The sequence below is a fragment of the Podarcis muralis genome, chromosome 8 (genome assembly GCF_964188315.1).
Source record: "Podarcis muralis chromosome 8, rPodMur119.hap1.1, whole genome shotgun sequence".
Classification (NCBI taxonomy): domain Eukaryota; kingdom Metazoa; phylum Chordata; class Lepidosauria; order Squamata; family Lacertidae; genus Podarcis; species Podarcis muralis.
The window spans coordinates 33,944,342-33,962,943 of record NC_135662.1 but is presented as its reverse complement, the minus strand read 5'-3'; the positions used below and the strand labels follow the sequence as shown (position 1 = coordinate 33,962,943).

At 40.8% G+C, this 18,602-nt stretch overlaps 1 protein-coding gene across 5 annotated transcripts in view; it reads left to right on the top strand.

The window, feature by feature from the left end:
* Nucleotides 1-18,602, top strand: part of C8H8orf34 (chromosome 8 C8orf34 homolog) — a 90,987-nt gene that overhangs the window by 57,697 nt on the left and 14,688 nt on the right. For all 5 annotated transcript variants that reach the window (XM_028736759.2, XM_028736761.2, XM_077932933.1 and 2 more), the window contains exons 9-11: nt 2,840-2,925; nt 5,936-6,009; nt 17,390-17,510. In XM_028736759.2, coding sequence (XP_028592592.2) covers nt 2,840-2,925; nt 5,936-6,009; nt 17,390-17,510 — 281 coding nt within the window. The remainder of the gene's footprint in view (nt 1-2,839; nt 2,926-5,935; nt 6,010-17,389; nt 17,511-18,602) is intronic.

Sequence of the window (18,602 nt, the reverse complement as noted above, 5' to 3'; positions counted from 1 at the left end):
TTAGATTTTTGCAATGCATAATATGTAGGTCTACCTTTGAAGAAGCCTTAGAAGAAGCAGCTGGTATAGCACTCATCAGTCTGATTGCTGATGAGGAAAATGGAGGAAGGAGTAAGAAGAGGAGCAATATGCAACTGTTTAAGAGACATGTGCCCAGATATAATTACAGTAGAGAATGGGAACTAGCCGTAGGCTTCATTGAAAAGTGGGTTTTGAGAAAGAATAAAGCAGGAGTGGTGAAATCTCTTATCCTGAGAAGGTAGTTCCAGGCATACAGTACAGCAAGGGTGAAATGGTGGAAGCTAGAATCAGGTGCTTAGAGCTGGAATAATGAAGATCACAGGCAGGGAAATATCAGGATATAAGTATGGATGTACCAGGTGGATGCAAGGCTATGAATGGTTTTGAAAGTAAGGGCAAGGAGCTTGTGTTGGATTTAGGAAGCCAGCGTAGGGATTTAAGGTGGAACATCACACTGGGGTTTAAAATGCTCATTTTTCACTAGTTCCATGCTTGCATGGTGGAACAATGATGGTCCAGCAGCAAATTATTTTAGCAGCTGAGTCCTGGATAGGTGTGAAGAGACTAGGGGCAGGGGAGAAATTCTCTTCACCTGGCATTGAGAGGCAAACCTGTCTAATTCACACTTTCCAAAGCAACACAAGAACTAAAACACTGCTAGCTTTTGAAATTCACACTTCTCTGAATTTTGCAATACAGTTCTCCAGCCAAGTAATGCATACAAACATTAAAATAATGTGGTAAATCTTCATGAATTTGTCTAATCTTCTTTGGTTGCTTTTACAACTTGGTTGCTTTACTGAGAGAAAGCAATTCAGAGAAACCTTAACTGACAGCCTTGCCCTTCCCTAGAAGAATCCAAAGTGAGACAATCTAGTCCAGAGAACAGAAATTTGCCAAGGCAAAGATAAAGCCAAGGCTCTGTGCATGTTCAGGAGGGTGGATAATAACATTGCCTGTGGATAAATAAAGTGTACAAGGGGATCAGGCTTAGGAGGAAAGATAGAAAGTTCAGTCTTGGACATCCAAGGATGTGACAGTGCCAGTTGTGGCACGAATTGAGGAAACAAAAACTCACATCTGGGGAAGAGGAGACTGGAAGAAGGTGACTGTGGCCCTCAGCAGCTGCCGAATCCATGTTTCTGGGTGTCACCGGGCCTGATTTTAGTTAGTATCTGCACCCATCCAGTGCAGATATGTGTCTTCTATGTCCTCTTTTCCATTACATGTAGGGTGGGGAACAAGGCGTATTTGTCTTTGATCAATCTTTCTTATTCTATATTACTGAAATTCCTGCCAAGTAATTTGGCACTGTAGAGAGAAGCCCACCTATGAGCTTGGATATTTCCGGCGTTCCTGAAATACATTATACATTTTTTTAAAGGCTATGAATTTCATTTGTAATTAACAGCTATATTTATAGAAAGCACAACTTTTTTTTAAAAAGGAAAAAGAACGGATGCCAAGAATATATGAATATATATATATATATATATAGAGAGAGAGAGAGAGAGAGAGAGAGAGAGAGAAAGCAAAACAAGAAGAAGCTACTGGCTTGCTATTGCTCAGCTAACTTCAGTAATTACTGAGTCTTAGAAAATACTGTGACTGTGAACAAAGCTTTTCAAAATTGTGGATAAGAAATCTTTTCTACTTAAGTTCTCTTTCCTATGTGGTCTAAATGTGTGATATTTTACTACTTTGCAAATCAGAAGCTCATCCAGTCCAGCTCTCCAATCTTCCATCAGCATGAATCTGCATTCATACACCAAGTGTTTGCTACCTAAAACTTAGCTTGGAACATCCCAGCCAGTAAGCCATGGGGAATTGGGGAATGTTAGTTTAGTCTCAGAAATGGTTTAGCAAAATCATTGAGACTGAACAAATACGTTAACCAACCCATTGTACCAGCCTTGATCAGTGCAGCAGTCATGAAGATGGAAATGAACAGAGCTTAGTCAGCGCTTACCTTTGGAGAGGTTAAAGAGAACCTTTATCTGCAATGCTTTTCTAGAACTTGAATCAGCTCCAGGTAGGAGACACAGGAGACTAACAGTGGTTGGTATTCTTGGGCAGGCTTTGGTAAGAGGCAGAGCCTCTCGCCCAGCTCCCAAACAAAGCTGTCATCCCACTGCTAACCCCTGGTGGGCTGTGAATGGAGCTCAGTCACACCAGCCATTTCCATAGCAGCTGTTGATCGAGCAGCTTTGATAAGTTATCACTTATCAAAAACAAAACAAAAAACCCTCCCAAAGTCCTTAGAAAGAAATTGCTAGCTAGTCTCAAATACGTATTTTTGATAGGAATATTAATTAATGTTTTAAAAGATATACTTTGTACAACTAATGTTTTCAATGAATTACATGGTAAGGTATAGACTCAATGGTGGCTTTTGAGAGGTTTCACTGTGTGGCTACTAGCTTCCACTACAGAGCACCTGTGTGAGAGGAGGAGGACCCAGAGCCCTTACTGGAGGTATGGAGAGTGCTGCCCCAGCTGCATGCAGGTCCAGTTCGTACCTCAGATCCTTGGATGAAGGGTGGTATATAAATTTAATAAATGAAATAATAGTATCCACTGCAGATACAAGCCAAAGAATCAACAGCCCTTGTTGGGCACCATTAGCAGCTGTGTACCTGTAAGGCACTAAATTATCAGCCAGCAGCCTCCAGCCCAGGATCTTTCAACACTTTTGTAAGGGCATCAGCCTCCTAGTGGTGCTTAGCAGTGCAAGCTGGCAGCTGTCCAGTTGTCTTGTGCATTAATCAGTGGAATGTTCCATATAACTTCAAAATTGTTTCCATTTCAATCATCCTAGACTGCAAGGAGATAACTTGGCAGAAAGAACAGAGGATGTATCTGTTGCGTCTCAGACTCTTGAGCAAGAAGTGCCACAATCTGTCGGTAAGTTCTTGAAAGAGCTATGCTACCTCGCATGGAATAATCTGAACGACTCAATACATATTGATAAAAACACATTCGAGAATATCTGCTGGGAAACTTTTTAAGACCAGTTTTGGTGGGAGGTAAATTCCTTTTTCAGTTACCAAATTGTAGTAATGTGTGGAAATAAATTTAGCTGATCAGACCCTGTTCCTTACTATTTAAGTTTGTTTTCTTTGCTCTCACTACTCTTCACACTCCACTCCCTGTTGAGATTAGACTTAACACTGTGTGGAAAACGCTGATGCAACTCTGCTTTTTGAAGACAACAGCACAGTGCTGAGGCTTTGCAGAATTAAAGTGCTTATCTCTGCTGTTTGGATAATGATGTATAACTTGGTTAGCAGGCACAATGTGTACTCAAAATACCTCTCCTGTGGCAGTTTGTTCTTTATGAATTAGCTAAAAATCCAGAACTGGGAAGTGCCGAAGCTCAGTAGGAGCGGACCATCTGCTTTGCATGCAAAAGTTCCAGCTTCAGTCTCTAGCCTCTCCAGGTAGGATTGGGAAAGAACCTTATCTGAAATCCTGATAGCTGCTGATCTGATTCAGTGTAAGGAATGTCCCTATAGAGCTCACAACTAAATGAGTGTTATGGGGGATGGGAGTTTCATGAAGTTTAGAATATCTAAACTGGTATTCTGGGGGCTTGTGGGGGAAGTGCTGGCCTGGGCAAAGGCAAGGCGGGACCCTGGGCAGCTCCCAGTGAACCCTACTGACTAAGGTTTGGAAGAATAGGCCTGCCTATTTCCAGTTTCAACTGGAGCTGTTCAGATACGTCTCCTCTTGGGCAGAGATGACTTGACCACAGTACTCCATCCTCTGCTAATCCCAGATTGGATTGTTGCAATGAGCTGTACATGGAGCTGCCCATAACTCATAGGCTATGGAATTCTCTCCCCACAAAGGTGCTACTCACTAAGCAGCTTTTAGTAAACACTGAGTATGCATCTCTTTACCCTGAGATATGTGTTGCCCTGACACTGAGACGTGTGTTTCCAGGATTCACAATATTCCTGTTACTTTAATTGTTTTAAATGTTCTTCATACAGAATTCAATTGTTGTAACCTGCCCTGGGACCTGCTGGTGAATGGCAGGGAATTATTATTATTAGTAACAGTAACAAAAACCATTATGGTGATGTTTCCTCAGCAAAGGATCAGGGTCATCCGGAAACTTAAGAAGGCTCGAGAGGCTGTCCCTTTCAGTGCCTCCTCTCCCCTAGCAGAGCTGTCATGCAATCCTTAAAAAGCCTGTAACTTATTCTGAGGTCACATTTTCCTAGATAGCTATGGAACAGGAGAAGTTACAGGGGAGTCTTCGGATGATGGGGGAAGACTTCCTCAGGCCCAGATGGTATAGAAAGGGGTACAAAGAGTTAAGTGACTTTTTAGTAATCTAAATCAGAGTCCACCTTGGAGTAACACTGGACCAAGATGTAATGGCCATGATACAGACTCTGTGTCAGGTAGTATGAATATTCAAGGTGTTGTTTCACCTTTCGTAATTTAACATTAAAATTAATGTTGCGTCCAATCAACAAATTTTGTGGTCCAGTATATTACCATGTGAACTATGACTTGCAATATATATCTACATAATATATTATGCCAATAGTTAATGCTAGTTATTGCAAACATTTGTTGGTCCACGTGTTTAATGTAAAACATAGCCAGTGGGTCAGTTTTTTAATTAAAATTATATGTAGATATATACAAATACTTGCATAATCATTAGTTCTGGATTCCATGGTTTCAGTCTGCTGTTCATAGATAATAATTGCTTCATCAGAACAACAGTATTTTCTGACAATAGCAATTATTTCTGGATTAACAGTGTTATCACTCCTGAGCAAAGCTAGTTGCTCATCGTGTGGCAAAACAAAGCAAACTGGCCCCAGTTAATAAGGCAATGCATGGATGGCAATATATAGGCTGTGTTAAAATAACTATGCGTGATACAGAAAGGTCTGTAAAATGACTTTCCCACAACGTTTTTTCATTATGAATGAACACTATGCGCACTGTGATGTGGTGGGATAAGTGTTTATCACATCCTTTAAAAAGTTTTGAAGCCCTAATGTCTTCCATATTGTAGTAAATCTTGCATTCACAATGCTGTTCTGTCGTCTGATATTTTATTGGAAATTTGCCACTTTTCCATGTTGAGCAATGAATGGTTGGTTCATGCAAGTTACAAATATACGCAAAGGTTAGCAAATGCAGATTCTGGGTCAACTGACACAAATCAATGGTATTTGCCCAAATATTCAGCAGCAGTGCACAAGGGCAGCAGAGCTGCATTTGCCAGAACGAGGATGATGCTACCAACAACTCAGAGCTCCCTCCCCATCCCTTCTCTGTCTGGGTCAATGCATTGTGGCCATTGGGATGGCACTGCTGGTGCCCTGCTGCCACCTCCAATGCTACTGTAAATTGTTTCTTAGATGAGAAGTCAAGAAATCACTTACACAGCTATGAAGTTATTTAAAGAAGCTTTCATTATCAGAGGAGACTTCTTTGGCAACCCAGTTTTAACTAAGCCATGCCAAGCCTAGATCAGCTGGTGCTGAGGTTTATTACAACAGGATACTCTTTATTTTGTGTACTCTTTCCTCCCCTCTCCTGGCATGGCTGCAAAAGGGAGATCGGACCTTTCATTTCCAGTATTAAACAAACCAGAGTTCCTTGTGATATCAGCAATTGGAATCAATGTGGTTGGCTTAGCTTCAGTTGATTGAAACAAGCTAGCTTCAAACCATAATGTACGATACTGGTCTTTTCACTAGACATAAACTAGCCACACTACCCTGAGTTCAAACGTAATGGGGAGCTATGATTAGTTTAAACCCAGAAGCAGATGCTTCTGATCTCATCTCCACAGCTGCAGTTGGTGTGCCGGGAGGGCACAATAATAAAAAATGTTGTTCATTATTCTTTATTGTTTCCCCCCCTCCATCTTTTAAAACAGCATCAGTGCCTGGAGCAGAAATTTCAATGGAAAGCAGTGATGAATTGGAGAATGTACTCCAAGCAGCAGAGCAGGTAAGAATAAGGACCGTATATATGCTGTCTTCAGTTTTACGAACACAAATTCTGTAAATAAATGCAAACAAACCCTCAGTTTTTCTAGATTAACTTGAATACATTTGGCATGAAACTGAAGGGAATACTGGAGGTTTTGCGTATCACATTCCCTGAGCGCTGGACTAGAATATGAATCACATTTAACCAATTAGTTGGTTCAAGTTTTCAGAGTCAATCAGAATATTCAGCATGTACAACTGTCAGTGTTTATGTATAAACATGTACTTTCAGTTCTGGAAGAGCTTAGGATTTTTAAAGTTTATTTTTAATATGTAATTTTAAAGATATATTGGCAGAATCAAGACAAAGGTAAGCACTTTAAAAACCTGTAATAGGAGGTGTGTTAGGTATCTGCTTTGCAACTGAAATGAATCCACGTTAAAAATTCTGAACTGGCTGGATCATATGCTATATTTTTAATACTATATTGTGATGTAAGTATAGCTCTGATAGTGTTCTCTGTCAAACCAAATCGTATAATCTATTTTTGTTGGCTTGTGCAAGAGTGTGCAGTGGCTTGTTCTCCACAAAAATAGGTACTGTTTTTTCATAAGGTGTTTTATTACAACCAAGAAAGCAAGTCTTAATGGCACATCTTGTACTCATTTCAGCCTCCCTTGATTTTCAGAAACTAAATCAAATAAATGTACTGACATTCATTTCTTAAAATGAGTTTATATAACAGCATAACCTCCTCACACTTGTTAACATCACGGAACAGCTTAAGCGCTTGCGAACTTTTATCCATGAACGATGCAACTTCAGTCAAGGTTATTTTGCAATGCCGTGCAAAATTTGAGTCCAAAGCATATTGTTCCGCATCGGTTAAAAAGAAAATGGGGCATTTGTCACTTGTGGAATATATACGATATGCCTCACTCCTGATTTTAATAAGCTGTGCTGAGAGCCATTTTGGATGAAGAGCAGGGTAAAAATGCTCTAATTAAATAAATAATCTCCAAGGCTTTCGGTTCATAACTCTTAATTTACTTCTAACTCCTATTCTTCTGCCCAACTCACATTGTTACTTAAGTTTATGTTTTCAATTTTTCGTTACCAGACCAAAATAGATGAGATGCAGGAGAACTATGATCAGATTCCCACTGTTTTCGGTTCAACAAGCAGCCATGGGAGAATTCTCAAATTAAATGGGAGCGGCAAACAGAAACCCTTTCCCTGCCATATGTCATTTCCCTGATCTAAATCACCCACCCCATTACTATTAGTCACACTGTGGAAATCTCTGTATCTTCTGCTGTTGGGTGGCAATTCAGAGCAGAGAAATGACATAGGTAGAGAGATTATATTCTCCCTTCTTCCAGTGCTGCATCTCCAGCCTGGTTAAGGGATGCTCCTAGGCACCTCTAAAATGAAATGTAAGTGTTGGGATATCCAATATATGAAACTCCCATGATTTGTCTGTTTTGGCCCACAGTTTCAAAGTTCCATTATTATTTCTTTTTCCGGATAGCACTGTTCCTTCCTTTATACAAACAAAGAATTTTATCTTCACTGTCTTTTCCTTGTTGGCACTAAATAGCTCATTGTCCTTAAGTTTACCAGTTGTACTATTTTTTATGTTTTATTTGTAATTTGGTGCATGTGCTTTTGTTTTCTATATCTGCTTTTAGCTTAGGTGGCTAATGTATGAATAAGGAGGTTATCTGTGAAGTAACCTACTTTAAAACCTTCTCCAAAACATCAAACCAAGACTCCCCCCCCCCCCAGCATCTTGGGATAAAATTTTTATGTTCTAGCCTTTCATATTTCTTCAGCCGCAGACATTCACATCTGGAAAGAACACAGAGTACAGTCTCAAGCCAAGTGCTGATTTCAGCAGTGCAATGATCCTGTAAATTCTGGAAGTCAAGAGTTGAAGGGGTCATCTTGGGTTTTCAAATAGGCTAGTGGCATCTACAAGACAACATATAATGTGTTTTCCTGTCGTTACAAAGCAATTCAATATCAATTTATCTCTTGATAGTTTATCTTTTCCCTAAAGTTTCCATTGTTTTGAATATCATGCCTGCTTGAAACTCAGCTGAGGAAAAATGAAGATTTAGGATGAGGGGAGATGAAAACCGGTTGTGTTCTTTGTGGCTTTGGAGAGGGCAGAGAATAGGACAATCAGAGAAGTGGTGCTAATTGGAAATGTAGTGACTATTTGCAATGGGAAATAAAGAACAAATAATTACGTTTCACCAAAATGTCTTTCACCAAAGCAGACCATTTACCACATACATCTTTTTAGATGATTCTACCATATAATTTGCCTTTGTGTCATGAGGATTTGCAAAGGAAGCTATGATAAGTGTTCATTGGCTTTGCTGATGCCTCTAAGGCAACCCAAAAAAACTACTGACCTGAAGACTTCTTATTTAGATTCATGGCCTTCGTTTCTTTACCAAATAGCGGGTGTATATGTAACTTTCTATCTTAAATGTTTATAACACTATTAGTAAAAGGGCCACTCTTTATGAAAATCAGCACTGTATTTGAACCTTTGCTATCTTCAGCAATAACGTAAGATTTTCAATCTCAGAATTACCAATTCTTAAAAACAAAAGCATTGCTTCTGCCTGTCTTACTACATGCAGCCATTTGTGTAGTTTTTTCCTGTCCGCATCAGCATGAATCATGGTTTGGGAAGGACTAGCTCAGTATGATTTTGGCGTAAAAATGTGCTGGCATGCTGCCTGCTATACAGAGCAGAAAGCTTGTAATTTCAATTACATGGCATTTCAAGTAGAACGGACCTTAATGTTGGACATAGGGATTAAAAATAGCTGTCAATATTGGAACAAAGCTCTGAGGAGGATTATTATTTTTAGATTACATGAAAAAGGTTGACTCGTTTGCAACATGTGCCTGAAAAAAGCTCATGGAGCAAAAAGATTGAACAGTTGGTGAACTCTAGGAGGAAAATGAATGACGTGAATTACCCTGCATGCAGAGTATTTCATTAGTTGCTTGGAAAGTTATCAGTCTTCTTATATCCTCCTCAGGCAGGATTAATGAGAGAGACAGATTCACAGGAACACGGAAATGTTTAACCATGTTCTGAAGTCTGTGACAAATATTTCCATTTCATCTTGAGTAGATGAAGATTGTTCAACTGCTTTTTGTCCATTCTTTTTTTGACATTGAATCATTTCATAAAGTTGAAACTGAAACTGGAAAAATAAAAAGTTCAGCCAAATTAATTTGTATGTAATTTTGACAGGAGCTGATTACTAAATAGCAATCTCCAGATTTTACTGGCATCAGTATCACTGAAATACATTTCATCTTGGCTCCTTTTTTAGTTGTTTTCCTGAATTGTTATTTTCAGCCTGACATTGGTCATTGCAAGCTTCACATTAGCCTTGTCTGACAAATGAAAAGCATGCTTATGCACCTCTGAAATGTCATCGGGAGAGAAGTTCTAAGAATAAAATCATCCCCAGAAAGTGCAGAATGTGTTATTTGTTCTCGCATAAGAATTATAAAAAGCACTACGCTGCAAAAACGTTGGAATATCTGTCCCCAAATGGTGCTGTTTTCACATTCTAGAACTCAGTATCTATGCAGTGACTTGTGGTACTTGATTTGGAACCATGTGTGCAACACCTAACAGATGGCTGTTGCTAATAGTTTTGATAGTCCTGCCCCCAAAGGATTAGTGCTGAATCTAGTTCCGTGTGTCTAGTCAGCCTTCTCAATTGTCCCAGCTGGCATTGCTAACCTTATGTTAGCAGGCTAGGCATGTGAATCTCATTCCTGCAGCAATAAACCATAGTTTATTGTTTCAGTGTGAGCTGGAGCAAGCAGACTAGCTCCTCCATAATCTCACAGGATTCTACTGTGTTAATGCCAGTCTGTGCACCATCAATGGTTTGCATTAGCTTTTATGTACAGTAGTTAAATTACATAAAATATAACTACAGGAAAAATGAAGAAACAGAGCTTGGGCCCTTCCGCGAATTTTCTGCAGCCTCTTGCTTTAGAGCACCTCTGTTTCCAGAAAGCAGGTTAAGCCTTCAAGATTAACAATCACTCAGAAAAGATGAGTGCAATGTCACTATTTAAAAGAGCGACTAGCCCAGTGATCAGGTTTTTCTTTAGGATATAGTAACTGTTAAAAGAACCTAGTTGACTATTCTTGAACTAGAAGTTGCTTTCTGGTGTAGAAGTACTGAGTGACAAAACCCCAGTTCTAGAAAACCAGATGAAGCCAATGGGGCATAGATTAGTGGGAGCACAACTTTGTAAGCCAGAACAACTCCATCAGATTCCCCAACTTGGCAGATCCAAGTTTATGTTATGGTCCTGGGGGAATAAGGACTAGTCAACTCAGCTATAGCTAGCATTTGTTACAATAAAGAGCCATTAAAATAAAAGGAAATGTATTGATTGAGGAACAACCTACTTTAGTGAACAAAACCAGTATCATTCAATTTGCTTTTGGGTATTGTAATGGGAATTAGGATTGCTTGTGCGTAAATTCCATACTGCTCCGAGCTGGTAGTATAGCTGGACCTTTCCCCAGTTTCAGTTACAGATAGGTAGCCGTGTTAGTCTGCCATAGTCAAAACAAAAAAAATTCCTTCCAGTAGCATCTTAAAGACCAACTAAGTTAGTTCTTGGTATGAGCTTTCGTGTGCATGCACACTTCTTCAGATACACTTCTTCAGTGTGTATCTGAAGAAGTGTGCATGCACACGAAAGCTCATACCAAGAACTAACTTAGTTGGTCTTTAAGGTGCTACTGGAAGGAATTTTTCCCCAGTTTGACAGCCCTAAAACGTGACTGTCTCAGTCACTGGCAGAATCCGTCAGTGGACGTTTCCTAAACTTCCTCCAACATAAGAATTCCTTAACAGACAACCTCCTCCTCGCCTCTCTGCGCGGAAGCCTTCTGTGCAGAGTGGGCGTGCCAAGCGGTGGTCCTGCACTCTCCTCACTGACCTCACTGGAAGAGTCTCGGAGCCTCCCCTCCGAAGTACTCTCAGCCTCTCCTTTCTTCCCGGTGTCACCTTGGCTTCCTTACCCAGCGGAAGCTCTCTCTCTCCCCTTACTGGTTCCCTCTCCGGCATCATTAGGGAGCCTAACCTCTCCACTCGGCTCCGATGTCAGTTTCCTGACATCCATACTAAAACTGAAATCTCTTGTGCTGTTTAATTGAGCACACCTTTGAGGAAACCTCATCAGTCATGCAAATTTTGGCCCTGAGATTTGTCATAGTTTTAATGTGTTTCAGTTTTGTATATTTCCTAAATGGAAGAGCAAAAAATCACTTGTGTCTGGTCAGATGCAGTGCTGAAACTAGACACAAGTGATGGTTGATCTTGTTTCTTAATACGCTGATATTCAGGCATGTTTCCTTTTTCCTACACTCTTACAGTATTTTCCAAAAATGTAAAGAACCAGATAAGTAATGATTGAATTTGGGTCTTTTCTTTCTGTTAATGTTCATGCCAGGAAGAATTTATCTGTAGTAACTTGAGTAAGGACAAAAATAAATATAATGTAAGTGAAAAAATAATGAAGACATGGGGGGAAACTTTTAAACTGACATGTGGCTGACCTTAGCAGCTGGCAGATACATCTTAGATATATTGCTTGAGAATAGTTTTCCACTGCTGCGATATCTGGGGCCTTGCCTCAGTTCAATCTTAGGTAAGAGTAGCCGCAATCCAGTTCCAAAAGTAACATGGACAAGGATGCTTTAATAATTTCCTTTGTCTGAAAATTGTCATGATTCAGCCAGTCACAGTTTTATTGTGTATAGCCAAAGGTCATTACAATGAAATAAAAATGCCAGTAATATCAAGGTCACAATTAAAAAAGAACTGCCAATGTGTACTTTATTTTAATATTAACTGTGTTTGACTAAGTCATTGCCTGAGATACAAAAACCACCTTAAAGCTGTAGGGCCATGCTGCTCTAGTTCAAATATTAAGAAAGAAAGTGCCCTAGATTTATATATTGGAATTTTATTAACATTTTAAAACAAAATAAAAACACCACAGCAAACAGAATTTCTAGGTAAGTAGTATAAAATCTCACCACCACATCTTGGGGTATTTCGTTGATATGGTGCCGCATATAGGTTGGTCTATATGTTGCTTCACTAACTAAAGCAAATAATAGCAATAATATCAAAGAGAATTATAAACAAGTGAGAAAGGACTCTTTGAAAACACAATATAAACAAGGTCAGAAATGCCCAGGGCCTGAGCAGCTTGGCAGAGTCCACAGATGATGATGATGATGATGATGATGATACTGTATTTTTTGCTCTATAAGACTCACATTTTCCCTCCTAAAAAGTAAGGGGAAATGGGTGTGCGTCTTATGGAGCTTTCGCTGCGCAGTGATCCCTCTTGTTGTTCTGGCTTCTGAGATTCAGAATATTTTTTTTCTTACTTTCCTTTCCTCCTCCAAAAACTAGGTGCGTCTTATAGAGCGAAAAATACAGTAATTTATTATTTATACCTTGCCCATCTGGGCGGCTTCCAACAGGAGATTAAAAATACATTAAAACATCAGTCATTAAAAAACTTCCCTAAACAGGGCTGCCTTCAGATGTCTTCTAAACGTCAGATAGTTATTTATTCCTTTGACATCTGATGGGAGGGCGTTCCACAGGACAGGAGCCACTACCGAGAAGGCCCTCTGCCTGGTTCCCTGTAACTTTGCTTCTCGCAGTGAGGGAACCGCCAGAAGGCCCTCAGCCAGTGCTTGCTTAGACCTGCTGCCCATCCATTTCCAAGTTCGCAGGCTTATCTGGCAGCAGGAGCCAGAGCTGCAAAGCTTCCCAACATATTAAACTTCCCACGCATTTCCAGAATACCTGATGTAGCATCTCAGTATAATTAAAGCACACTTCGTGGGAAAGATTTCCAAAATTCTGAGGTGTATGGCAAGTACAAGACATCGTGGAAGAAGGTGACCCTCAGGCTCCCTTCCAGCTATACAATTCTGTGATTCTGAGTTTGCCTGTACACCCAGCTACGTTTTGTTTCTCTTGGTTCATCTGCCAATTGTTGGTTTTGGTGTCAGAGTCTCTGGAAAGCCGCAGGGCTGTAGTGATCAATTAGAGCTATGTGGGGCTATGGCCTTTAATTCAAGAAAATAAATGTGATGATCTTTGCACTAAGAAAAACCATGCATAATATGAGAAGAAGTGCCATTTTGACTCTGCCCTGTATACTTGCCTTGTCAGGGAAGAATGCAATAACCACAACTGGCTACCCAAACAGAACTCATAAGTGTTTCTGTTCAATGTGCATTCATGGCAGCATGATCAAGAGTCATGCTTGATGCTTATATGGCAGCTGGGAAGTCTGTTGACATATTTGTTGTCTCCCCTACTGGGGAGGATTTGTGGATTAAGGGCACTAGGTAAAGCTCAGGTAGGAAGACCGTAGGGTTAATGCTTACATAGACATTATGGCTAGTAGCCATTGATGGTCTTGTCCGCCATTAAAGGTTTTGTTTTTTCAAACATCAAAACTTTATTGAGAAAGCAGACAAATAACTGCTACCGTTTTCCTGTAGCTGTGTGCTGTGCTAAATGGCATCAGTCATGCCCAAGCATTCGGAAAACTAATGACAAGCTTGAATAATCTTATCAGCTATGGTATTACAGGCCATATTTATGAGGTAGGAAGCAGAAACGTGTTTGTTTCACACATATATACATATATACATAAGGCAGTAACAGAGCTATCACGTGTGTCTTAAGTGTATGACATATTCGTTGAAATCTTTCAAGAACTAGTATCTCTTCATTGATTGATTCCCCAAGAAGTTTGTTTGACATGTTACCATCTCTGGAATTTCACCATTTGCAGACAGGACAATATTTCAGAGGAAGGAAACCTAACTGACTACCATCAGTACCGTTTCTCCAAGTCATTTAGTGTATTATTTATTCATTGGCTTCAACGTTATTATCAGCAGAGGCTGGAGAGCCTCAGTCTGACCGCCAGATGTCACTGTGGAGTCAGTTTTTAAGTGGTCTGGCACCTACTAATGATTGTGCTCTGCCTAGTCTACCTGATCTGTGGAGGAAACTGCTATAATGCAGGGAAGGAAAGTTAAAGAAGCCTTTTATGCTCACAACCAGTGTTTCTAGCTGCACTGACAACTCAGAGGGTGAGCAGATAGGCTTAGAAGCTAGAAGGAGTGACAGAACTTCACAAAGTCCTAGGTTGCTGCTTAGCTTTCTAAACCAGTCTTTAGAGAGACTGCTGTCATTTGCAAGATGCAGATCCATGCAGTGGCGTAGCAAGGTCAGGTGGTACCCGGAGTGGAAAATTTCTTGTCAACCCCGCTCCCCCATTGAAATCTAGTTGGACTCCCAAGAGACTGCGATCTACTCACAGTATAAAAAGGCTGCCTGTGATCTACCCATTGTCATTGCCAGGAGTTGTTGGATCAAAGTTGTTGAGCTGTTTTTATGGGAGGGTTGGCCAAAGTTGTTGAGGTTTTTTGAGGATTCCAGGGTTTGGGTCCAGAGTTGAGGGAGCTTTTGCGGGTCGCACCCACCTTGCTTCGCCCCTGTATCCATGAGTGACTTGTGTATCTGTTGTGTTTCTGATGTAATGCAGACGTGCATCAGTAGCAGATGCACTTACGATTTCCATATCTCACTGCCAGGATTGTGTGTGAGTCCCACCTTGGATATTGCACAGCAGGATAACTGCACAACTTATGCATTTGCTTCTTACCTCTCTGCCCAAAGCCAGTTCCTAACCTTCAGGGGTTTGAGGGAAGCTGCACCCGCTACCTTCGCTCACACTTTTAGGTTTGAGATGTCACTTGGCTATTTGTTCTAGTTGGGCAAGCGCTGAGAGGGTGCCACAAGGAACAGAATCTGGAAAGTTCTTTGGAACGGGACTCTGCAGCGCCCCATCTTAAAAGAGGGGTGATAGACATTCGCTCACTGTTTGGGCAGGAAGCCTTTGCAGGAAGGGGCCCTTTCATTCAATGCTGGGGAGCAGTAAGAAGGAACACTAGGGCCACTAAATGTTCTCTGGTCCCCATGGGGATACAGCTTCCAGAGGAGAGTAGCAACAAAGAAATAGGCTGTACCTGTGAGATGCCTGCCTGCTCAGGATATTGCCTTACAGCAGAATGGATCCAGGGGCAGCTGGTAGGGTGAAGATGCCACTGCTGCTGCCTCCTCATGAACCACTGCTGCTAGGCCAATGAGCGCAGTGCTGCCAGGATAATGCCACTGCCCCCCTTGTGAGCCACTGCTGCTACCAAAACACTTGAAAAGGATAATGTACTCCTTGGTTGTAGGTTTGGATGCTGACACACAAAATTATCGGACAGAAACCATTGTCTTACTAGTTTCCTGTACCAAGCCAATTGGTTGGGAGTAAAGATGGCACCGCTTTCAGACATGTAGATGGACCCAGATATGTGCCCCACTTCCTCTTAGGGAACACTTTCCCTCACCAGATGTCAGTGGATCTAGTTACGCATCTGAAATTGTAATGACAACATGTGTTTGCAGATGCAGGGTTGTACATGTGTGGGTATGTTTTTAGCTTTTCTGTTTACATGATTTCATGATTTGAGGACTAAATGTGGGGACAAAAATAGAGCTTTTCAAAATTAAACCTATTCTGCTGTAGGAATAATAATAATAATAATAATAATAATAATAATAATAATATATTATTATTTATACCCTGCCCATCTGGCTGGGTTTCCCAAGCCACTCTGGGCGGCTTCCAACAAAATATTAAATTACAGTGGTATCTCGCGTTACATACGCTTCAGGTTACATATGCTTCACGTTACAGACTCCGCTAACCCAGAAATAGTGCTTCAGGTTAATAACTTTGCTTCAGGATAAGAACAGAAATCGTGCTCCGGCAGCGCGGCAGCAGCAGGAGGCCCCATTAGCTAAAGTTCTGCTTCAGGTTAAGAACGGTTTCAGGTTAAGTACGGACCTCCGGAACGAATTAAGTACTTAACCAGAGGTACCACTGTACAATAGTCTGTCAAGCAATAAAAGCTTCCCTAAACAGGGCTGCCTTCAGATGTCTTCTAAAACTCTGGTAGTTGTTTTTATCTTTGACCTCTGGTGGGAGGGCGTTCCACAGGGCGGGTGCCACTACCGAGAAGGCCCTCTGCCTGGTTCCCTGTAACTTAGCTTCTCGCAGTGAGGGAACCACCAGAAGGCCCTCAGCACTGGACCTCAAAGTCAGTTGGAACACTCTCATTCCAAATTCTGCATTAGTAAGGAAATACACCAGACATAATCTCCAGCCGCTTTTATAAAGTTGATTGATGTGATATTTAAATGCAGCCAGATTTTCTTTCCTGTGCTAACGTGGAGCTTCACAGTTTAAATGTTTTTGCATAAACACAGCAGCTTATGTGTTTATGGCTAAACAAAAGGCTTTGGGGTTCTGTAAGAAAAAAAATTGTGGTTTATGTATAGACATATAATTTCATGGTATCGTGTTCATTTGTTATGAACACATTTCTTAGAAACTCAGAAAATATATTAACAGATCTGTGAACCAAGGTTCAAATTCTACTTGGCCATGTGACCATGGGGGCTGGTCAGACACTTTTCAGCCAGAACTAATATATAAGATTGTTTTGAGAATAAAATGGATGGGACACCATGTACACTTCCTCAAGATCTTTGAAGAGAGTGAAAGATATGAATGTAATAAATAAAATAAATTGTGCTCTAATGGATAGCTAATTTCTACTTTAATTAACCTACATGCTTGTTGTTTTAACGGTATTCCACATCTGGTCATATGTTTTTTGTTAGCTTCTCTGAATGTAAAAAGAAACTACCAAGTTTACTTCATGGTTTCTCATGAAACAACTTCTAAAAGTTAGCATCCAAAAAAATATAAGTAATTCTGAGCACTGCAGTGTTCAATAACCAAATGACAGCACAAATGCTTTTGTTGCCAACAGTCCTCCCAAAGTACAGTAAGGGCATCACGACTAGTTCCTTCTGAAAGGAATATTTTATTTTTATATTTTGTTGCAATGATACAACAGCACTAGAAATGCTGTTTTGTCCCCAGAGGTGATGAATTATATAGATATTGAGGCCAAGTTGATGTTGACTTAAACTAAATGCACTCTCACTGAAGTCAGTGGGATCACAGAGAGTATAAACCATTTCAAATTTCGGCCCAGTATGCTGCCATATTTTGTGCCAGTCTCTATAGAGGAAAGCAGTACCAGACTGTCTCAATTATGTAATGAAAAGAACGTGCCGTTTTGATGTTTGGTAACTACCTTTTTTAATAAGTATACAAAAACATTTTAGCATTCTCCCTGGTTTTTTTTTTATCATGCCAGAATCAACCAGTTTGGGATCTAGACATTATGAGTTCCAGCAGTGGAGACTCCCAAAGCCAGAAGCTATTGAAAGATTCATTGGCTGCAAAAGAACTTCAAACCATGGAAAAACACCTTGCTGGTAGGTATAGTGGCATAAAACCCTAGCATTTGCTTGGGGAAGAAATTTCAGGACAGATTTTAATGGATTGAACAATAAGGTGTTAACAGGGGTGGTTTTTCTTTTCCCAGTCTTCGTTACTGTGGTACTTTGAGTCAACAATACTCATTTTAAGACAGACATCGAGACTTGCCTGTAGATCATAATCAAAATATATCTGGACAGCTTCCTTACACGTTTGTTTCCATAGCTCAGTAACATTCAGTGTTAGTGAATTATTGTTATTACTGCTAAAACAGCACTGTATAAATCTTCCCAAATGGCTCCAGAAAACTCAAAGTTTGAAGGAAATATTATCCTCTGAAGCCATCACATTGTACCTGCAATCTGAAGGATAATCCTTAGGTGCAATTACTGCAAGTGTGGTGTAGTGGTTAAGAGCGGTAGACTCGTAATCTGGGGAACCGGGTTCGCGTCTCCGCTCCTCCACATGCAGCTGCTGGGTGACCTTGGGCTAGTCACACTTCTCTGGAGTCTCTCAGCCCCACTCACCTCACAGAGTGTTTGTTGTGGGGGAGGAAGGGAAAGGAGAATGTTAGCCGCTTTGAGACTCCTTAGGGTAGTGATAAAGCGGGATATCAAATCCAAACTCTTCTTCTTCTTCTTCTTCTTCTTCTTCTACTACTACTACTACTACTACTACTTATGGAGAATAGTCACAGTGAAGGGGTCACAAGATTACCGTATTTTTCCCTCTATAACACGCAGATTTTTTCTCCTAAAAAGGAAGGGGAAATGTCTGTGCGTGTTATGGATCGAATGTGTGGTCCCTGGAGCCAAAAAATCAAGCAAAAGTCAAATCGCGAGTCACGGAGAAGGGAAACCTGAAAAGAGGAAGTGGCAGCTTTCCTGTATTCTGCCTCAGGGTCTTACTGCCCACCCACCTCTGTTTCGTTGCTGTGATTGCTGAAACGGAACAAAGAGCAGGGAAAGCCCCTCCCCTCCAGGCAAGCAGAGGGGAAAGTGTCGTCTCTGTGCTCCGGTACTGCTGGGGGAGAGGGAGAGAGAGTGGGGGAGGGAGAGGGAGAGGGGGGGGGAGGGAGAGGGAGAGAG